The sequence below is a fragment of the Nuphar pumila genome, chromosome 12 (assembly GCF_984573655.1).
Source record: "Nuphar pumila chromosome 12, dmNupPumi1.hap1.1, whole genome shotgun sequence".
Lineage (NCBI taxonomy): Eukaryota > Viridiplantae > Streptophyta > Magnoliopsida > Nymphaeales > Nymphaeaceae > Nuphar > Nuphar pumila.
In genome coordinates, this window is record NC_143260.1 from 9,243,442 (window position 1) to 9,262,827 (window position 19,386).

The following is a 19,386-nucleotide window of genomic DNA, read 5'->3' on the forward strand; positions in this document are numbered from 1 at the left end:
AAGATCTGCAAATTTCACAACAAAACAGAGATACCCATCATTGATTTCTGCATAAAAGGTTGAGATTAATGCATAATTCTCAAAATGGACAATATTAAGGAGAGAAAAAAACAACAAAAACTAAACCTGCACAACTACAGGAGCAAATATGCGTCAAAATTTATGCTTTTTCTCTTTGTATCGTTTGAAAGGAAAAGTTTGTCGACGTCGGTGATGTGGAAGACGCATCAGACAAAAATTGAAAGAAACTTTTCCGGCGTGGTTCTCAATGTCAAACCAGAAAATTCCGTTTCGGATAGACCAACCTTTGCTATTAATAAACACGACGTTTCCTTCACGCCTTCAGATTTTGGACAGTTATTTAATACGTACATTTCTTTCAGAAAACAAATTACAGATACTCACCTAACTTTTGACTTAATTGTAGATACCTGCTTAACTTTTTAATTTTACAAATAGATTCTTGGGTTAAAAAATAAGTCTCAAACACGCCCTCCTTTATTCCAGTAAGTTTACCATGGACAAAACATGGTTAATTTAGCCAATTTACTATATTACCCTTCCCTTCCCTCTTTTACCATTGATCCCTTTATAAGTTATTTTTTTATCAAAACCGAGGTCTCTCTCTTGGCCGAACTTGAATACCATACTGATGGCTAGAAATAATCTTTTTATGAGGAAGTAAAACCCTCACCAAGAACTGGGTCACTTAATGGGTCTGCCTCCTGCAAGGTAAAACTCTGGGTTGAGAACACCACTACACAATCTTAAGTGTACATAAAGCAATAGCAGCTCCCATGTGCCAGGGGGATTTGATCCTGGGCCTTCAACTTGACACGGGACCTTGCTGACCACATGGGTAACCACTGCGGTGTCTAATCGACAGAACTTCAAACTCCCTCAACGCTGAAAGTCTCTCTCTCTCTCTCTCAGCCAGATAAATTATGATTTGGGATGCAGAAAAAAAGAACCAAAAAAAAGAGCAACAAAAAAAAAACTCAAGTTCTTCAAATTCTATAGCATCAAGAATACCAACAGAAATATATAAAAAATAGAATTTTAAAAGGAGAAAGGCACAGAAATTTGCATTCAATCCAATGGCCAGATAAGTAGCAGCTGCTCCTCTCTGTATAACACACTACCCATCACCATTTTTTTAATTATTTTATGAGCCTCTTCCCCTCTTTCTATGATGGTCACTCTGATCTTCTACCGTTTCTTTGCATGAGGTTGAGAGGTGTCTCTTGGAAGAAAATTAGTAGGTGGTAGGTTTTTTATATTCAAATTTTGTAATTAAGTAAATTTATTGAATCTAACCATGGTAAACCTAACTGGGTCGTGTTTGAGTCTTATTTTTCTGACCTAGGTATCCATTTGTAAAATCACAGAAATTAGTTGGGTATACATAATTAGATCAAAGATCAGGTGGGTTTTTGTAAAAAAAAAAAATTAAATCTCACTCATTATTGACTTCCTTAATATGTCCATAGTGAAATTCAAGTTACGCTTTTACTGTTTATGCTCTCCTTTCCAATGTGACCCTCATACCTTCCTGCAATCCCAAGATCACCAACTATGGTGGTTGAATTTGTTTCTCTATCACGGTCTAGCCCAACCAATCATGATACAACTTATGTCACAGAGATACGGGTATCACCCACATGGGTGTTCCAAAGTTTTTTGAATAATATGACTCGATGATGGTGTCGTTAATAAAATAAAGATATTTTTTGATATTTTAATATAAAAAATAATGTCCACATGTGTTAAAATAGTGTCAGACTCGTGTCACCTATGACACACACTGAAAGAGGCATGTCACTGTGACTTAGAATGCAATACCCTATCTCTACTACTTACCATTATTTTTTCGATAGACAACTCTTTGTGCCCTCCACGGAACAGTGGCGGACAGACAGTCACGGACGCCCCAAAAAAAATAATGAGGCTTGGACAGGGCATCCTAGAACATCCCGGACAGGACGCGCTATTCCGTTCTCCTCTGTCTGCAATTCAAACGCACCCTAAGAGTCTTACCAACTGCAACTCTGCTAAACATCCAATTTTAAATATGCTTTCCTTACAAAACAATGATATGAGACTTTCATTCTAGTTGCAATTCACATGTCTATGGTTTGAATGGATGGGTTTAAGTCATAGATACCACTTGATTAAGGGGTGTAACTGGCTCGGGTTCGGGTTGGGTCTTATCAAACCTGATTTTGAATTGGGTCTAAAATGTTAGACTCAAACCCAACCCAAATTAATTTGGGTTCGTGTACGGCTACACCCATGTGCGTTAATAAGTTCAGGATATGTAACAGGTTGGGTCTTTAATAAACTCGCTTTTTAATCAGGTCTAAGGATTAGACCTAGATTTGTCCGGCTTTGGGTGGATATGGTGAAAAATATAGACCCATATGGGTTAGCAGGTTCGAGTACGCGATGTTCAAGTTTTAACAAGTTCAGGTTTCAACTCAGGTATTAATATGATTTGTATTTTATACCTAATTGTTTGCTAATAAAAATTATACAAATTAATAAAATAAGATATTCATTAAGAAGATTATATGCTAACAAATGAGAAGTTTATTAACTATTCTAAATAATGTTTAAATATAAATATAAAAAGAATATTTCAATACCAACCCATCATTTTAAGTTAAAATAAAGCACATCAATTATATATATTCAAAGACGGGTTTGAGTGAGAGCAGATCAGGGTGATTTGACATCTTCATGGTCGTTATGTACATTGTGGACGGTTAAGTTGCCAAATCACTTGATCTGCTCTCCCTTTGAGTTCTAATAATGGGTTGGGTCTCAACGGGTTTAGTGGGATCGATTCATGTATAAAACGGGTTTGGGTACATAATCAGTTCTAGGTTCGCGTCAGTTCAAGGATTTAGGTACATAATCAGGTCAGGTATAAAATGTGGTTTGGGTCTTCACTTACACTGCCAAGACCCGACCCGTTTGTGTTGCATATTTACATTTCGGACCCAACCTGAACCCATGGGTCTATTAAAGCGAGACTTGTCAGATATAACTGGTTTGAAACATCAGATCGGGTTGGGTGTCTTAGAGCTGGGGGTGAGAATGCCTTTACGGGTTCCATGAGTTGGTGAAACGTGGGGTGCAGTCTTTACTCAGTACTCTGTAGCAGTGTGACAAATATCGCTAGATTTATGAAAATCTCGCGATAATATCTTGAGAAATTGCCTGAAAGTTTAAAACGACAATTTCTCACGAGATTTTCAAAATATCGTGAGATTTATGAAAAAACATAAAATACCGCAATTTAAACACGATATTTACATTTTAAATGGCTATTTATCACAAAAAAAATCCCATATTTGTATTTTTAAATAATTTTTATTAATAGTTTCTTATAAACAATAATTTTTATATTTTAAATTAATTTTTTATTGTTGAGATTTTGCGGAAAAAATGCAAGATTTATGGAATTTTTTCAATTTCTCGCGAGTTTTTGAAAAAACGAGAAATTGCTGATAAAAACTTTTGTCACTATGCTATGTAGTCTTGATATGATTTATTTGGGTGGATATCTTCTTACATCTATTGTACCATACTATCTACCAAGAAATCGTAAGTGTAATCTTGTTATAACATGCAGGTGCACCGAGCGTGTTTGTTAGTCTTGCCAAAGATCTGGAACTACTCTCAATGGTTTGTAAATAAACTATTTTATCATAGTTTCATCGTGGTCTTTGGAGCTACATCTCTTTTCAATTTTCATTTAAGAGTTGTTCTCACACCATTTTGATTTTGTGACCTCAAAAAATGGACAATTTTTTTTATTAAGAACACATGCAAGATTCGTCATATGTTGAATTGTGTCATTTTGTTGTAAAAACATGTTTTTCACATTTTTTTTTGTGTGTGTGCGGGCATTTCTAGGTGTGTCATGAAATTATAGTGCATTACGAGCTATTGGTTTTTCTAAGAGTGAATATTTAGTGCTATTGAAAGGCACATAATTATATGGAATTATTGAGCTGAAAATCTAAGTTTTAGATTTCTTTGGAGATTAAATCATATGTATGTGATTTGTTTAGTTTTAAATGAGTTTTGAATCATATGATTGTGATACGTAAACAGGCTTTTTAGTGACTTCAAAAATTAATAATCTACAATGCACTAAAATTTCATGACTCAAAAAATCATATATTTGGATTGAAATAACATGCTTCAAGGTTTTATCTTTAGCAAAGAAACCTGAACACATCTATGTGGTCAGATAGAACCTATAAAGTTTGAACCTATCCAGCTCAACGGTTCCATATAATTTTGTGCTCTCAATAGCACCAAGTATTAACCCTTTTTTTAAGGAAACCCTGCATGCATGATTCAAAACATGTTTTGCATAATTCAAAACATGTTCCTTGCTAAACAAACCATGTAGATTATATCTACAAGATTAGATTGGGAAAAAAAGATGTAAACATTGTGTTTTTTTGTACATACTATTGGTAGTAGCAATTATTTGCCTTATAACAAAGAAATTTAACTTTGTTAAAAGATTTCCTAAAATGCAATCAAACTATTAGTAATATTTTTTTACACTTAAGTTGTTAAAATGGTTTAAAACACCCAAACTTATATCCCACTAATTAAACTCATGTTTTTGTTAATTTAACTTGGTTTATCATTAACCCAATAGTAATTGATAATTGATTTACTATTTCAAAAAATGATCTGAATGAGTAATATGACATGTTTCCTTAAAAACCTTATATTTTTCAATATTCTCTCCATATCCAAAACCACAAATATCTAGATTTAAAAAAACCATTTTACGCTTTGCACATGCAAACTTTCTTCCACATATATGAACTTTCTTCCAAATATATGACCATTTTTTGCAAAACAATCTTTGTTCTTTTATCTTTATCTCTTTGATCAAATGTCAAAAAAACTTGTATTTGTAAGGTTGTTTGAAAGTTGAGACATGCATATAACTTTCATGTTTTGAGTCAACCAAAAATGCATTTAAAGTTTTCATTTATGAGTTCCAAGATCAGAATAAAAACATTCTTTGTACTTTATAAGGTTGCATATTTTTTGTTAGTTTTATGTTATTTTTTGCTCAGCTATAACGAAAATTCCTCAAAAAAAAAAAGGTAGACTGAGAGGTTAGCTTTTCACTACCACTAAGATCACCTTGATGTGATGAGTAATTGGGGATAAATATTATCTGAAAAATATATTGTTCTTCTTAAACATGTAAATAATGAACATAAGTGTGAATAAGAAAGTCCTAATAAAATATAAGCAAAATTGAAAAAGTCTGCATAAAATATAGGCGGATTCATAAAATATAAAAGAACTTTCTCAAATTTGCATAAAATATATGCGGACTTCCTCAAGTCATATATTTTATGTAGACTTGAGAAAGTCTGCAAAAATTATGTGGATTTCCTCATTTTGTTCAAGTTTAATAATAAGTTCACATGTAATCTTATACAAACTTAGTGATGTTTGCAAAAAAAATGTGTAGACATCATTTTAAGTGGGCGTATGTGGCACTCGAGGAGTGGAGCGATATATCACGCAAACTTTATCAGTTCTATGCATGCAAAGGATAAAAAAGACATTCCAACGTTGGCTATTTGTGACTCTAAACATGAAAAAAATATTAAAATTTGTAGGAGTTTTAAGAAAAACACGTCAAATTACCCTACAATACGATTATTTTCCATTACTAAATTACCTTCAAAACTTCTTATTTTTGTTATCCAAAGTTGGGTTATTGTGAAAAGATTATGTATTTTTCTAAAACAATTTTTTTAGAGTTAAATAGTAATTGTTGTAAACATTTAACGGAAGGAAATTTTAGAAATTTTAATTAGTCTTGGCAAATTTTAGGCACTTTTTACAATTACTGATAACGTGTGTAAATTTTTTTTTTTTTAACTTACCTAATGGCATGAGTGGCGTTCAGCCATCCAATTTGAAGCTAGGGCTCGTAGTGTGGGACATATGCTCAGTCAAATTGATCCAGACACAGGTCCAACCTTGAGGTGCTGGTATGGGCTTAGGGCTGTCAACAGGATGGGTCAGAGTTGACCCAGATCCGCCCCAGTTTGGGTTTTGTCAGGTCACGAAAATAGAGTCTCAATTCTGGACCTGCAGAAATATATATATATATATATATATATATATATATATATATATATATATATATATATATATATATATATATATATATATATATATATATATATACTCGGGTTGGGTCAAGTGCCCAACAAAAAATGGATTGGATTGAGTACCAGGCAAAAATCATGACCCAAACCTGGCCTGCATATTGCTGAGGTCGGGTTCAGAATTATTCAGGTCAACACTTTCCATGCGCTCATACTCAGAAATTCAGGTTCAGGTTGGGTCGGGTAACAGATACAAATCGGACCTGTTGACAGCCCTAGGTTTGGGTACTGGACTGACCTAGCTTAGGTAGAAAGAAAACCTAGTCCAGGTACAGATGATAAGAACCAAACCGGTTAAAACTACCTTTTTTATTTTTCTATGTAAAATTCCAGGTTCTAACTTCTGAGTAGGACCCCGGGATGAACCCAAATGCGGATTGTAATCTATCAAACCAGTCTTAGGTCCAAATACTACTCGGGGTTTGTGGATCCACCGGGCCCTTTAATAGGTCAACAGCCTAATACTATTGGTGGGTATCAATTCTAGTTAGTTAAGACCCGATCCATGGTCTGTCCGACATGAAACAGTCTCTCTTTATATTTTCACAAAAAAATTGGAATATTATCGGTATATTTAAATTCTATAACTATAAGCAAACCTAAAAAACATAAGAAAACATTGGAAATATAAAATTAAATATAAAAAATACCAAACCCTATAGGGTCCGGGTATGATGACAAATAAGAAGACCCAATTAAGACCTGGGTCCAGATCTGAAGGTCCGATTAATACATAGACCCGGGTATAGTTTGTGAAATTTTATACCAGACTCAGGCCCAACCCGAGTTCCAATTAAGACCTGCAATTTTCAATGTAAAAATGATAAAAAAATATTATTTTATCGGGTATGATCCGGGTATGGTTCATGTTGTTTTTATTGGGACCCGGTATGGTTTCTCTTATAGTAGACCCAATTAGACCTAGATTTGAACCTGATACCATACCCAAAAATCTAATCCAAGTTTGATTTCACCTGGGTCCGAACCAAACTTGACCCGTTGACACCCCTAATTAGAAACATGATAATATCATAGTGCCAAAGGGGCTTGACCCATTGGGGTGGGGGCCTTGGTGGTAAAGGCTTGATTCCTATTGGCACCCAGCACAGGCGTCCTAGCCGTGGGGTTTTATACCCGGATAAAAACATTATATTTATATTTTGAAAGTAACCACCTTTTCAAAACATACGATATTTTTAAAAATGCGTTTCTTTTTGGAATAATATCGTTTTTTGAAAATTTCTCAATAAAATCGGGATTTTTTAAAAAAAATCCGATATTTGTGACCTCTCTCTCCCTTCTTTTCCCCTGTTTGTTTCCATAACAATTCAGAAACCAGCTTCGGAGGGGCAGAGAGAGAGAGAGAGAGAGAGAGGATGTACCAGTGGAGGAAGTTCGAGTTCTTCGAGGAGAAATCTGGCAGGTGCGCCGTCCCCTCCGACGTCGAGGGGAGGCTGCAGTGCTGCTCCGGTGGCCGCGGCCGGATCGCCCTCGGCTGCGATGATGGGATGGTCCACCTCCTCGATCGCGGCTTCAAGCTCGCCTTCAGCTTCAGAGCCCACGCCGCCAACGTCCTCTTCCTCCAACACCTCAAGGTTTTCCCCTTTTCCTTCCTCCTTTTTTTTTCTGTATTGAATTGATTTCGTCGGTTTGTTGATTGCTTTGACGAGTTGAACCGACCCCCTTTTGATGTTTTTTTTTCTTCGATGGAAGTGAAAATTTTAGTGTAATTACGTTGTTTTTGGTGGGGGGGGGGGGGTTGGGTGGCATTTTGTTGTTGGTAATTATGATAATGATTTAGAATGATCCTGTGTTGGGTTGGTAGGATGCAGCTTGGAAAATATGCCATTCTGTCTTATGGTTGTAAACTTATTCAACGAAATTTGCATTTGTGGGGCGGAGTGTTTGGCATCTTTGTTGGGGGTTCTGAGTTCCATCTATTGATGGAGAGAAAGAAAAACCATGTTTTTGTGTTTTTGGTCTGATTGAATAATTGGACTTGTACATAGGCATTACGCAGTGCAGTATGTTTGCGCAATTTAGTACGTGTAAGCTTGAGGTATCGCGACGGAAGGATCATTGCTATCACCATTGTCAATGTAGAGGTCAAATTCATAGCATACTGCAATCCACCATCTTCCGCTAAGTCTTCATTGGTTTTCCGTTTTTGTGGCTCCTTCAACCTGTATCACGTCGTAGTTTTATAGTAAATTACTTAGGGATTTGTTCATAATCATATGCCAAAACTGTTGGAGAGGACACTCTGTTCGTTTTGTCTTCGTTGGTGCTGCAAGTAACCTGTCTTGTTATCAAATTTTAGTTCTTCTGTTTTCTGTAACAATAGGTTTGCATCTTAATGTCATGTCTGGCTGGTATTAGACGTCTCCTTATTGCTTATTGCATTCAGAATCATATGATAGTTGTTGGTCTCATGTGAGTCTCATAAAACATCTGTCTGCTTGCGACATAATCTACACTTGCTTGTCCTCATCTTTGTTCATCCTACACTAGCTTTTTACTTTTCAGATTTTGTCAATCCTTTTTACCTAGATAGTTGATGTGAGGGTCTATCATAGGCTTTCTTCCATATTGATGAAAACTGTGTGCAAAATTTCCCTTGTCTCTCTATATTTTTTAACAAGTTACTTGGTAAGAAACTGTCTTTTATTGTTCACCTTCTTGACATGTGCTGATCAGTAGATCTTGGGTTCAAAATTCAAATGTCATGCTCGAGAAACCAAAATAAGAACAAGAATAGAAAGAGTAAAAGAGAAAACCTTGCACCTTAAGGGATGAAAGCAATTCGTTGTACTTTCCTTGTTTTTGCTGTCCAAAATTGTCCAATAATAATAATAATAATAATAATAACAATATTAATAATAATAATAATATGGCCTGAAGTTGAAAGAGGTGTAACGTGTAAATTCGTTGAGCTGAATCATGTGCCTTTGATTCAGGAAATGATCTTTGTTTTGTGAATCACATGATGTCGTCCTGAGTCCCTTAGGTAAAGATGGTCCACCTTTTACCATCTAGCTTCATATTCAATGACCATACATTTTACTAGCAGAAGCAATACTGAAAATGGCGGCATGTGATTCTTGAAAGGAGGGAACTGAGATGTTACTGAAATCCGAGAGTATGCAACCAGAAGTTGAAATGATGCACTTGTGAGCAACTTTTAGGATATTTTCCTTCTGTATGTTGCACACAACTTCCTAACTTTTATGACATCCAGATGGTTTAACATAGCAGTTCCATGGTTATATTTGTGTGCTGTGGTATTATGCAAGGCCAACTAATTGGTTTTTTTTGTTTGCTCAACAGATCTAATCCAAATCAGGATTGAATAATTTATTTTTGCGAGAATTTGAATCCTAGAATATGTGATATTTATTTTTAGGCTGCACTTGGGTGCACGTCTAGAAAAGTAGAAATCAGAATCCTTGTTAATGAGGATTCCTGCAAAATCAAGAGTGAGAATTACATGGCAATGGGATCTTCACCCTTTTTCACCTTTCAAGAAACCCTTGTTGCCACCTACAGAGATGGTAACAAGTATTCCTGTTGAAATGACTATGGTGGCTGAGTTTTGAAAATTTGATTGAATAAGGATTCTGTCTCACATATTCACATCGTGAAATGCGTACACATTATCCCCGTGGGTATCCAAATGTGCCCTTATGATTTCATGTTTAATGAAATTTCAGTACATGTAGCGGAGCTACAAACAACTTCCATGGTCTTGTGCTCCAGTGCTTGTTGATAAACTTATGCAACCCATGTAATTATTGGTCATCTTTTTATTCTAACTAAATGTTGTGTTTAGATATTTTTTTACTACTTATATTATGATACAATTCTTGGTCTTTGACAACTCCATGAGTTGGAGTACTACTTCTCATAAAACTCGGCAATAGCTATGCAGGACTATGTGCCTCCAATGCCATTAGAATTTTTCAAAATTTTATTTCAAAAACAGTGGAGTGACATTTATCATAATTTGTTCTTTGACAAACAGCAACGTAATGCTCTCTTTACTGTGGGAGAAGATGAAACAACCACACCACAGGTGTCATCTATGTGCCTCAAGGTTTTTGATCTTGATAAAATGCAGCAAGAGGGTTCCAGCACCACAAGTCCATTTTGTATTCAGATATTGCGGATTTTCACCAACCAATTCCCCGAAGCAAAGGTATTCAATCTTTGAAGTTTCTGGTGCTATATGGTTCCGAGTATGCATTGATCTCTACACATAGATGTAATATTAAAAAAAAAAACTTGATGACTTCAGAAATCAGAAATCTGTTAGATGTAGATTGCGAAATTGAATTGGGAGGCGTTGAAACTCTTCTTTCACATTTGCAGATCACATCATTTTTGGTCCTTGAAGAAGCGCCTCCAATATTGTTCATCTCTATAGGGTTAGATAATGGTTATATCTACTGCATCAAAGGTGACGTTGCACGTGAGCGTATTGTGCGCTTCAAGCTGCAGGTGGAGACTGTATCAGATGTGAATCAGTCCCCTATTACAGGTCTAGCATACCGAGTTGATGGGTCAACTCTTCAGCTCTTTGCTGTGACCCCTAATTCAGTGAGCCTGTTTGATTTGCAAGATCAGCCACCTAAGCGCCAGACACTAGATCAGATTGGAGGCCATGCCAATAGTGTTACCATGAGTGATCGGCAGGTAAAACCCTGCGCCGTAGATGATAATCAGTAGTTGATCCTAAAAAGACCTTTTCTTTGATACTAATCTGCTTTTCTCATTTCTTAATTTTGATTAGGAGCTAGTAATTGGCCGACCTGAGGCTGTATATTTCTATGAAGTGGATGGTCGTGGTCCTTGCTGGGCTTTTGAAGGAGAGAAGAAATTCCTTGGCTGGTTCCGAGGGTATCTTTTGTCAGTTATTTCTGACCAAAGAAGCGTCAAAAATACTTTCAACATATATGATCTTAAAAATCGTCTGATAGCTCATAGCATAGTAGTTGGAGAAGTATCACATATGCTCTGTGAATGGGGTAGCATAATTCTTATTATGAGTGATAAGACTGCTCTTTGCATAGGTGAGAAGGACATGGGAAGTAAGCTAGATATGCTTTTCAAGAAGAATCTCTACACTGTTGCAATTAATCTTGTCCAGAGCCAGCATGCAGATGCTGCCGCTATGGCTGAAGTGCTAAGAAAGTATGGTGATCACTTGTATGCAAAACAGGATTATGACGAGGCCATGGCTCAGTATATCCATACCATTGGACAACTTGAGCCTTCTTATGTCATACAAAAGTTTCTTGATGCCCAGAGGATTTACAACCTCACAAATTACTTGGAAAATTTACATGAAAAAGGGCTGGCTTCTAAAGATCATACAACTCTTCTCCTAAATTGCTATACAAAACTAAAGGATGTAGCAAAGCTGGATGAGTTCATCAAAGGTGATGATGGGGTTGGGGAGCACAAGTTTGATGTGGAGACTGCAATTAGAGTTTGCCGTGCAGCAGGATACCATGAACATGCAATGTATGTTGCAAAAAAATCTGGAAAACATGAGTTATATTTGAAGATTTTGCTTGAGGACCTAGGTAGGTATGATGAAGCACTTCAATATATTTCTGGGCTTGATCTAAACCAAGCTGAGGTCACAGTGAAAGAATATGGTAAGATTCTTGTTGTGCATAAGCCATTTGAGACTATTGAAATACTTATGAGGCTTTGTACTGATGAAGGAGAACAAGAGAAAAGGAGGACCTTGAATGGCGTATGCCCCTTTAGGCTGCCTTCTCCTATTGATTTTGTGAACATTTTTATTCACCAACCTCAATCTCTTATGAATTTTCTTGAGAAGTACACCAGCAGGGTGAAGGACTCACCTGCCCAGGTGGAAATCCACAATACCATGTTGGAGCTGTATCTATCAAATGACTTGAATTTTCCATCAAATCTACAAGATGCATCTGGTGTTGAGCTTAAGGACGCTGTAGTTGTCTCCACTAGTCTTCCACAGAGGGGTGGCAAAGAGAAATCAGGTGTTACAGTTGAGGATAAAAACAAAGAAAAGAACTGTATGGAAAGGCTTGAGAAAGGATTGAGCTTGCTTAAAAGTGCATGGCCATCTAACCTGGACCACCCTTTGTATGATGTGGAGCTCGCGGTTGTCCTATGTGAGATGAATGGTTTCAAAGAAGGGCGCCTATTTTTGTATGAGAAGATGAAGCTTTTTAAAGAAGTAATATCATGCTATATGCAGGCCCATGATCACGAGGGATTGATCTCTTGTTGCAAGAAACTTGGGGATTCAAGCCAGGGTGGAGATCCATCACTTTGGGCAGATGTGTTAAAGTACTTTGGTGAGCTTGGTGAAGATTGCTCCAAAGAAGTAAAAGAAGTCTTGGTATATATCGAAAGGGATGACATGGTACCTCCAATTATTGTTCTCCAGACTTTATCCCGGAACCCATGTCTTACCCTTTCTGTCGTGAAGGATTACATTGCACGAAAGCTTGAACAGGAATCTAAGCTTATTGAGGATGATCGTAAATCTATTGAGAAGTACCAGGTAACTGTATTTAGTCATATATTATTTTCACCATGCTTTATTTTTCTTCTGTGTATAAACACACATCTAGGCTGTTGGGTGGTTAGGTTCCATTTGTATACTTGGTGGCCGATACAACAAGAAAAACAGAACAAGCAAACAGGATGCTTTTGAAATTGCTTCGGAACATCGTATCAAGTCTGTCTTAACCATCATGAGTAGGGGTCAGCACCGGGCCAGGTGTCCCAGTGGACGAAGTCAACCTGGCCCATCTTAGGCAGAGGGTTTGGGCTAGGTCTTTATCCCAGGTCCATTACCAAAACCCAACCTGTTTATTATCTCAGCTGACTTGATAAAAATAAAAATGATGGAAATAGTTTAAATTTTCATTTTTAAGAAAATAGTTTTAGGGGGTCCACAGTCATCATGAGTTTCTTTTTCACGTTGACCATGCATTTACTATGTAAATCCATACCCCCGCCCCCCCATGAATTAATTTACATATGCATTTTTTCACACAAGGGATTGGTCTTCCCATCATGAGATGCCTTTCCCATGGTATTTTCTTGTTGGTGGGAATGAAACAAACGACCCCTTAGTGTGTCTAGTCTACACCAGCATGGGATGAGGTGGCTGGCTATAAGCTTGTGAAGAGTTTTGCTTGATTTTTCTCAAACAGTTTTAATAATTCTACTTGCATGTGGTCATGTTTATCTGTTATTAGCACAGCTTTTAACTTAAAACTTCTTGCAGTATATTTAACTATCTGGTAGAGGTATAACTTGAGGTTTGTACTTATTGAGTTTGTCATGTATTTGTGTGTCAGTGGTTGGTTGTTCTTAATGTGAATAGCAGTTTTTGTTCATTTACTTTGTCGATGCAGGAAGAAACATCAGCAATGCGGAAAGAAATACAGGACCTCAGGACAAATGCGAGGATTTTCCAGCTGAGTAAATGCACTGCATGCACATTCACTCTTGATCTTCCTGCAATACATTTTCTTTGCATGCATTCGTTTCATCAGCGATGCCTTGGTGACAACGAGAAAGAATGCCCTGTCTGTGTGCCTCAGTACCGGAGCTTGCTGGAGATGAAAAGAAACTTGGAAGAAAATGCCAAAGACCATGACAAATTTTTCCAGCAAGTTAGGAATTCTAGTGATGGTTTTTCTGTGATTGCCGGCTACTTCAGCAAGGGAGTTGTGAGTAAAACAAGCAATGGTCCCCCTGCAGAGCATAGAACAAGCAGCATCCCTTCCAGTGGCTTCTGAGAGGGTTGAGAGTGTAAGCGATATGGTTGAGTTTGCTGTTCTTGCTCTGCTGTCAGCTTTTTGTAATCATATAGATTTGCAGTGTTGGTTGAGCTCTTTTATCTATCATTTGTCATATGAAAAGTGTTGGAGAGAAATTTTGCTTCTCTTGTTTGATCGAGGCCAAACAGGTTTGTATCATTGTATTTTAAGTGTGCTTCTGACCTTAAATTGAGGAAAAAAATTAGTTTTCTCATTTCCTTTCGTGTTCTGATCTTAGTTGTCATAGGCGCTAGGCGGTGAGTCCCCCTAAAAGGCCTAGGCGATACCCCAAATAAAAAAAACAAAAAAAACATACAAATTTATAAACAAACTACTAAAATTAATAACAAACATGTATACAGCGTAAAATCAATCAACAGTAAGCAAAAACAAAATATGTTGTTGAATAATATAAGACAATTATATTAAATAATTTGCTCAATACATTGTCCAATACAAAGCATTTAACAGTTAACAACATAATACATTTAACTAAACATAGAGTTCAAAAACATATATGTATATATAAAAGTCATCTTCATTCTTCTTGCATTGTTTAGTGGCTTGAGATGATGATGATGGGTCATCTTCTGAAACAGGGACCATTTCTGGCAATTTTGTCGCACAAGTATTGCATGTATTTTTGTTTTTCTCTCATCATCTTCTCTAAGATTAGTAAAAAACTCAACATAAATATTTGAAGGTATGTATACATAATTTCACAGTGAAGTTGATATGCCTCGCAACATGACATTTAAATCTATACAATTCTTCATGCATTATAAAACCATAAAAGTTACACTTTACTATTCTTTTGAGAAGCATCTCTAAGTCAACTGGTGTATAATATTTTAATGCAAGATCTTTTGAGTGGCATCTTTCAAGACCTTGCACTCTCCATCGACCTCCTAAAATAAGAATTAATAAATTTAATCACTACGAAGATGTAAAACAAAGTAACTGATAGCCATGTTAAAAAATGAAACAAAAAATAATTGAATAAATAAATCATGCAATTGGTAACCTATACAAAAAATTAAAACATAACCAATTAATCATCAAATAAAAATATAGGCATGCAAATATTCAACAAATCTACACACATATAATATAATTAACTTTAAGTGTATTCAAGTTTAAAATAGTTAAAGAATCCTAACAAGTTTATAATAACAACTTAAATTTAATCTTCATATGATGAACTTGAAATTCCATCATCATTTGAATAATCTTGAACGATATATTGCTCTTCTTCTTCAGTTTCATCTATAAAGCTAGCTTCTTCCTCTTCTTCTTCCACGCCCACCATATTCTTTCTTTTGTCAGACTTTTTATTTTATAAGCCTTTAGTAGCACGTGTTCTTGCCCCCATCCTATGCCTTGATGCTCCGGATGTCTTATCTATAAGATCTCAGGTAAGTGACATATCATCCTCGAATACTGTATCATCTTCACTTGGCCACAAACCGTTATCATTGACTTCTTTTAAGACGATGGGGTCGAGATCTCCTTTATTCGTTCGCTTATCATATATTCACTTTAATCTCTAATTATATTGCACAAAAACCAAATAATTAAATTTCTTGTGCAAAAAGTCAGTTTTTTTCTTTGTATAAATTTACAAAAAAAAATTAAAGTTCAAATATATACAAATTGATAAATACTATTTAGTAATTACTAATTAGTAATAAATAATATTTTACTGCATCAAAAGTGCTCCAATTACATTTATAACTAGATGCACTGCATGTGAGGCCTAAGACTCAAATAACAAAGGTTTGGAGTTGGGGACAACCAATGGCAAAATAAATCTACCAATCCACTAAAAAAAGCAAATTAGATGTAAATAAAATATATAAGTTATAAAAATAATGTAAAGCGAGATATATAAAATTTAATCATTTTATCTGGCATTTGCACTTTCCTCTTCTTCTTTGCTAAGTCTATCCCGAAAAGCCTATTAGCAATTCTATATCTTATCGATTGGTCTCCACTTTACTTCGAACATGACGGTTGATGCAATCATATAAATCATTCTTTATCTTCTCATTGGACTCGATATTTTCATACTCATAATATATGATTGGATTCAAATATAAGTCTGTTACATGCCAAGGTTTGTGCAATTGATTACAACAACAACAACAACAACAACAACAACAACTACACCTTCATCCCAAAACAATTGGGGTCGGCGATATGAACCAAAAAAGAAAATCATTCTGGGTCTTCCACATGAATCCTTCTCCTCCAATCATTTATATCCAATGCCATGTCCTCGGTGAGGTTCAAAGCATTCATATCCTTTCCTACCATCTCCATCCAAGTCTTCCTAGGCCTACCCCGACCTCTTTTAACTAATATATTTTTCCATTTCTCCATCCTTCTAACTGAAGCATCATTAGGCCTTCACCGAATATGTCCAAACCACTGTAAACGATTCTCTCTCATCTTATTTTCAATGGGTGCAACGCCTACCTTCTTACGTATCTCCTCGTTTCGAATCTTATCTTTTATTGTATTTTCACACATCCATCTAAGCATACACATCTCAGCTACACTCATTTTTTGAATATGATGTCTCTTGGCAGCCCAACATTCTGTACCATATAGCAAAGCGGGCCTAATAGTCATCCTATAAAACTTTCGTTTGTGCAATTGATTGCTTAATATTTTATTAATTATCTCCTGAACAGGGCGATATCTTTCTCCATCATTACGCAAATTTACCTATTAAGTAAAATAATTAAAAAAAATCATTATAAAAGCTAAGTTAAAATTTAAAAATAAAATTTATAATTAGCATAATATAAAAAAATAACTTATACCTTGATTTGTTCCTTTGCACAGTTTATTTTCTCATAGATGTAACCCATAGCAGGCTTTTTATCGCTATCAACCAATCAAAGTACGTCAATCAAACGAGCCATTATTTTTAGAGCATGACTTACTCTCTTCCAAAATTTTGAATTCAAAATTATGCTTTCACATATTTTACAAACTGACATTTTTGTGAAACTACTTTTTACTCAATCATCTTCAACAAATATGGACCTTAGACATTTTTTTTAATTATATATGCTTTCTAGAGTCAAAAATCTAGTAGCAAATCTCGTCACAGCAGGCTTATGTAAGTCCCTTTGTGTGTAGGCTCTCATCATACCCAACAATTGAGTATGTGTATATGAATACTATCAATTGCCTTATTTTTTCAAAAATATTCTTCAACTCTTTCAATTATCCTATATCTTTCAACATCAAATCTATACAATGTATAACACAAGTAGTTCAGAATAAATGTCTTCTTTTATCCATCAATAACTTACCCGCTTTGATGTAGCTTGAGGCATTATCGATAACAACTTCAACCACATTTTTCTCCTCAGCTTCTTCAATAATTTTATTCAACAATGTAAAAATCAAATTTGCATCTTTTACTTCATTTGATGCATTAACCGATTTCAAAAATATTATTCTCAAAGGATAATTAACCAAAAAACTAATAAGTGTATGCCTTTTTGGATCAGTCCAGCCATCTGACATTATATTGCATCCATATTTGGACCAATACACTTTATATTAGTCTGAAAACTCCTTCGTTTTCTTTATTTATTTATGTAAAAGTTGTTCTAGCAGCTCGTGATATGATGGAGGCTTCATTCCTAGTTCAAATTGGCTTATATTTTCAATAATACTATAAAATGAAGGTAATTTTACTATATTAAAATATATTTCACCATTATAAAATCACCTACTAATGTACTCGCACATTGTTTTCTTTTCTTTTTTTTTAAGCGATTCTCTAATGTGGTTTGTTTGTTTGCTTGCATTTTTTTCTCTGCTACATCACTTCAGAGGTATAAATCCATAAGCCTTTTTTTCTTGTAATGGTCTCAAGCTGAATATACTACTCGAGTATCCCTCCATATGCCAAACTGCAACATGTCCTTTGCCAAAATTAGAAGTTGAGAACAAACTTTTACTTCTTATATATATATATATATATATATATATATATATTGACTCTCTCTTATTTTTTTTTGTCTCTTCTTTTTCGATTCTTTCGTATACTTAGAAAATGCTTGTTTTATTTTTTAGTTGTTTTATCACAAGCTTTCACGTTTCTTTCAATCTCAAGTAGATGATGTTTTATTCTATATATGTCTCCTTTATAAGTTATTCCACATCTAAGGCATGTCAAAGAATTTTGATCGTATTTATCTTTAATATAGACTCACTTTCATACTGAATCACTTGATCTTTGCTTGGAGTTTTGCATATTTTTTAAATTTGAAAATGTCAAGCTTGAAGTAGACCCGCTAGCACTTGCATAAGAAGTTTCTTCCATGGTTGTTCTAAAAAATAATAAGAATCAAGTAATGTGTTTGATTAGTGATAAGAAAAACAATTGAATAAGCAAAGCAAATAACCATCAACAAATGCCAAATAATTTAAAAACAATCTAAATTCTTAAAAGAAAGTGTCAAAACTAACAACAATGTATCCAACATAAAATTAATCAACACTATAAACCTGGCAAGCCTGATGCTAGATCTAAGTGAGAGTAACGCAGCAGTGAAAGATAGTTGTTGGTTTTATGACACTATTAGTTGTACTTAAAACCTGGCAAAAGGAAGGTGAACAGCCCTACCAACCTAGAGAAATCGAGGGAGGTCCTAGTGACAAGTAAAAATAGGTTGTACAAATAAAATCATTTCACAATTATGCACACTTAAATTGAGAGAGTAACACAAACTGCACGAGCTAGGGGCAGATAAATCAAACAAATAACAACCTACCAAACAAACTTCAAACATAATACCTTAATTTCACTAGGACAAGCAAACTTCAAACTTAACTTCACCACAACAAAGTCCAAAAGATGAAGAAATCAGCAGCAGGACGACACAGTATGTGTTCTTCATGCTTTTTCCACGTGAGTTTCCATATCCTCAAATCTCTTCTATGTAGAGGATAATTCAGACTAATGGTAAACACCATCCCCAACTTCACCTGTTCCATATTTTACTCTTTAAAAGTTTTGTTTGGGCTCTTGATATGGGGTTCTTAGTTTTTCAAAGGGGACAAAGATAACAAAGAAGATCTTAGAGAGGCCAAATAAACAACATATACATCTAGAACAAAGGTTGTTAAATACATGCTTTCAAAACAAACAGATGACCATGCATAATGTGATAGTTCATAAATTGGCCTACTATATCCAACATGAGTTTTTAAGATCTCATCCGTCTACATCATCTGCACTAAGGGATCAAAGCTTACATGATACATATACATAAATTTTGCTGAAATAAAAGGAGCTATAC

The 19,386-nt window shown here is 35.2% G+C and overlaps 1 protein-coding gene across 1 annotated transcript; it reads left to right on the forward strand.

Annotated features, from left to right (window-relative positions):
* Nucleotides 1-7,544: 7,544 nt before the first annotated feature.
* LOC149819923 (vacuolar protein-sorting-associated protein 11 homolog) lies at nt 7,545-14,273 on the forward strand. Its single transcript, XM_089982259.1, has 5 exons — nt 7,545-7,825; nt 10,252-10,425; nt 10,599-10,922; nt 11,020-12,789; nt 13,652-14,273. Exons 1-5 carry the CDS (start codon nt 7,607-7,609, stop codon nt 14,036-14,038), a joined length of 2,874 nt encoding a protein of 957 aa, XP_089838385.1. The 5' UTR covers nt 7,545-7,606; the 3' UTR covers nt 14,039-14,273.
* Nucleotides 14,274-19,386: the final 5,113 nt, after the last annotated feature.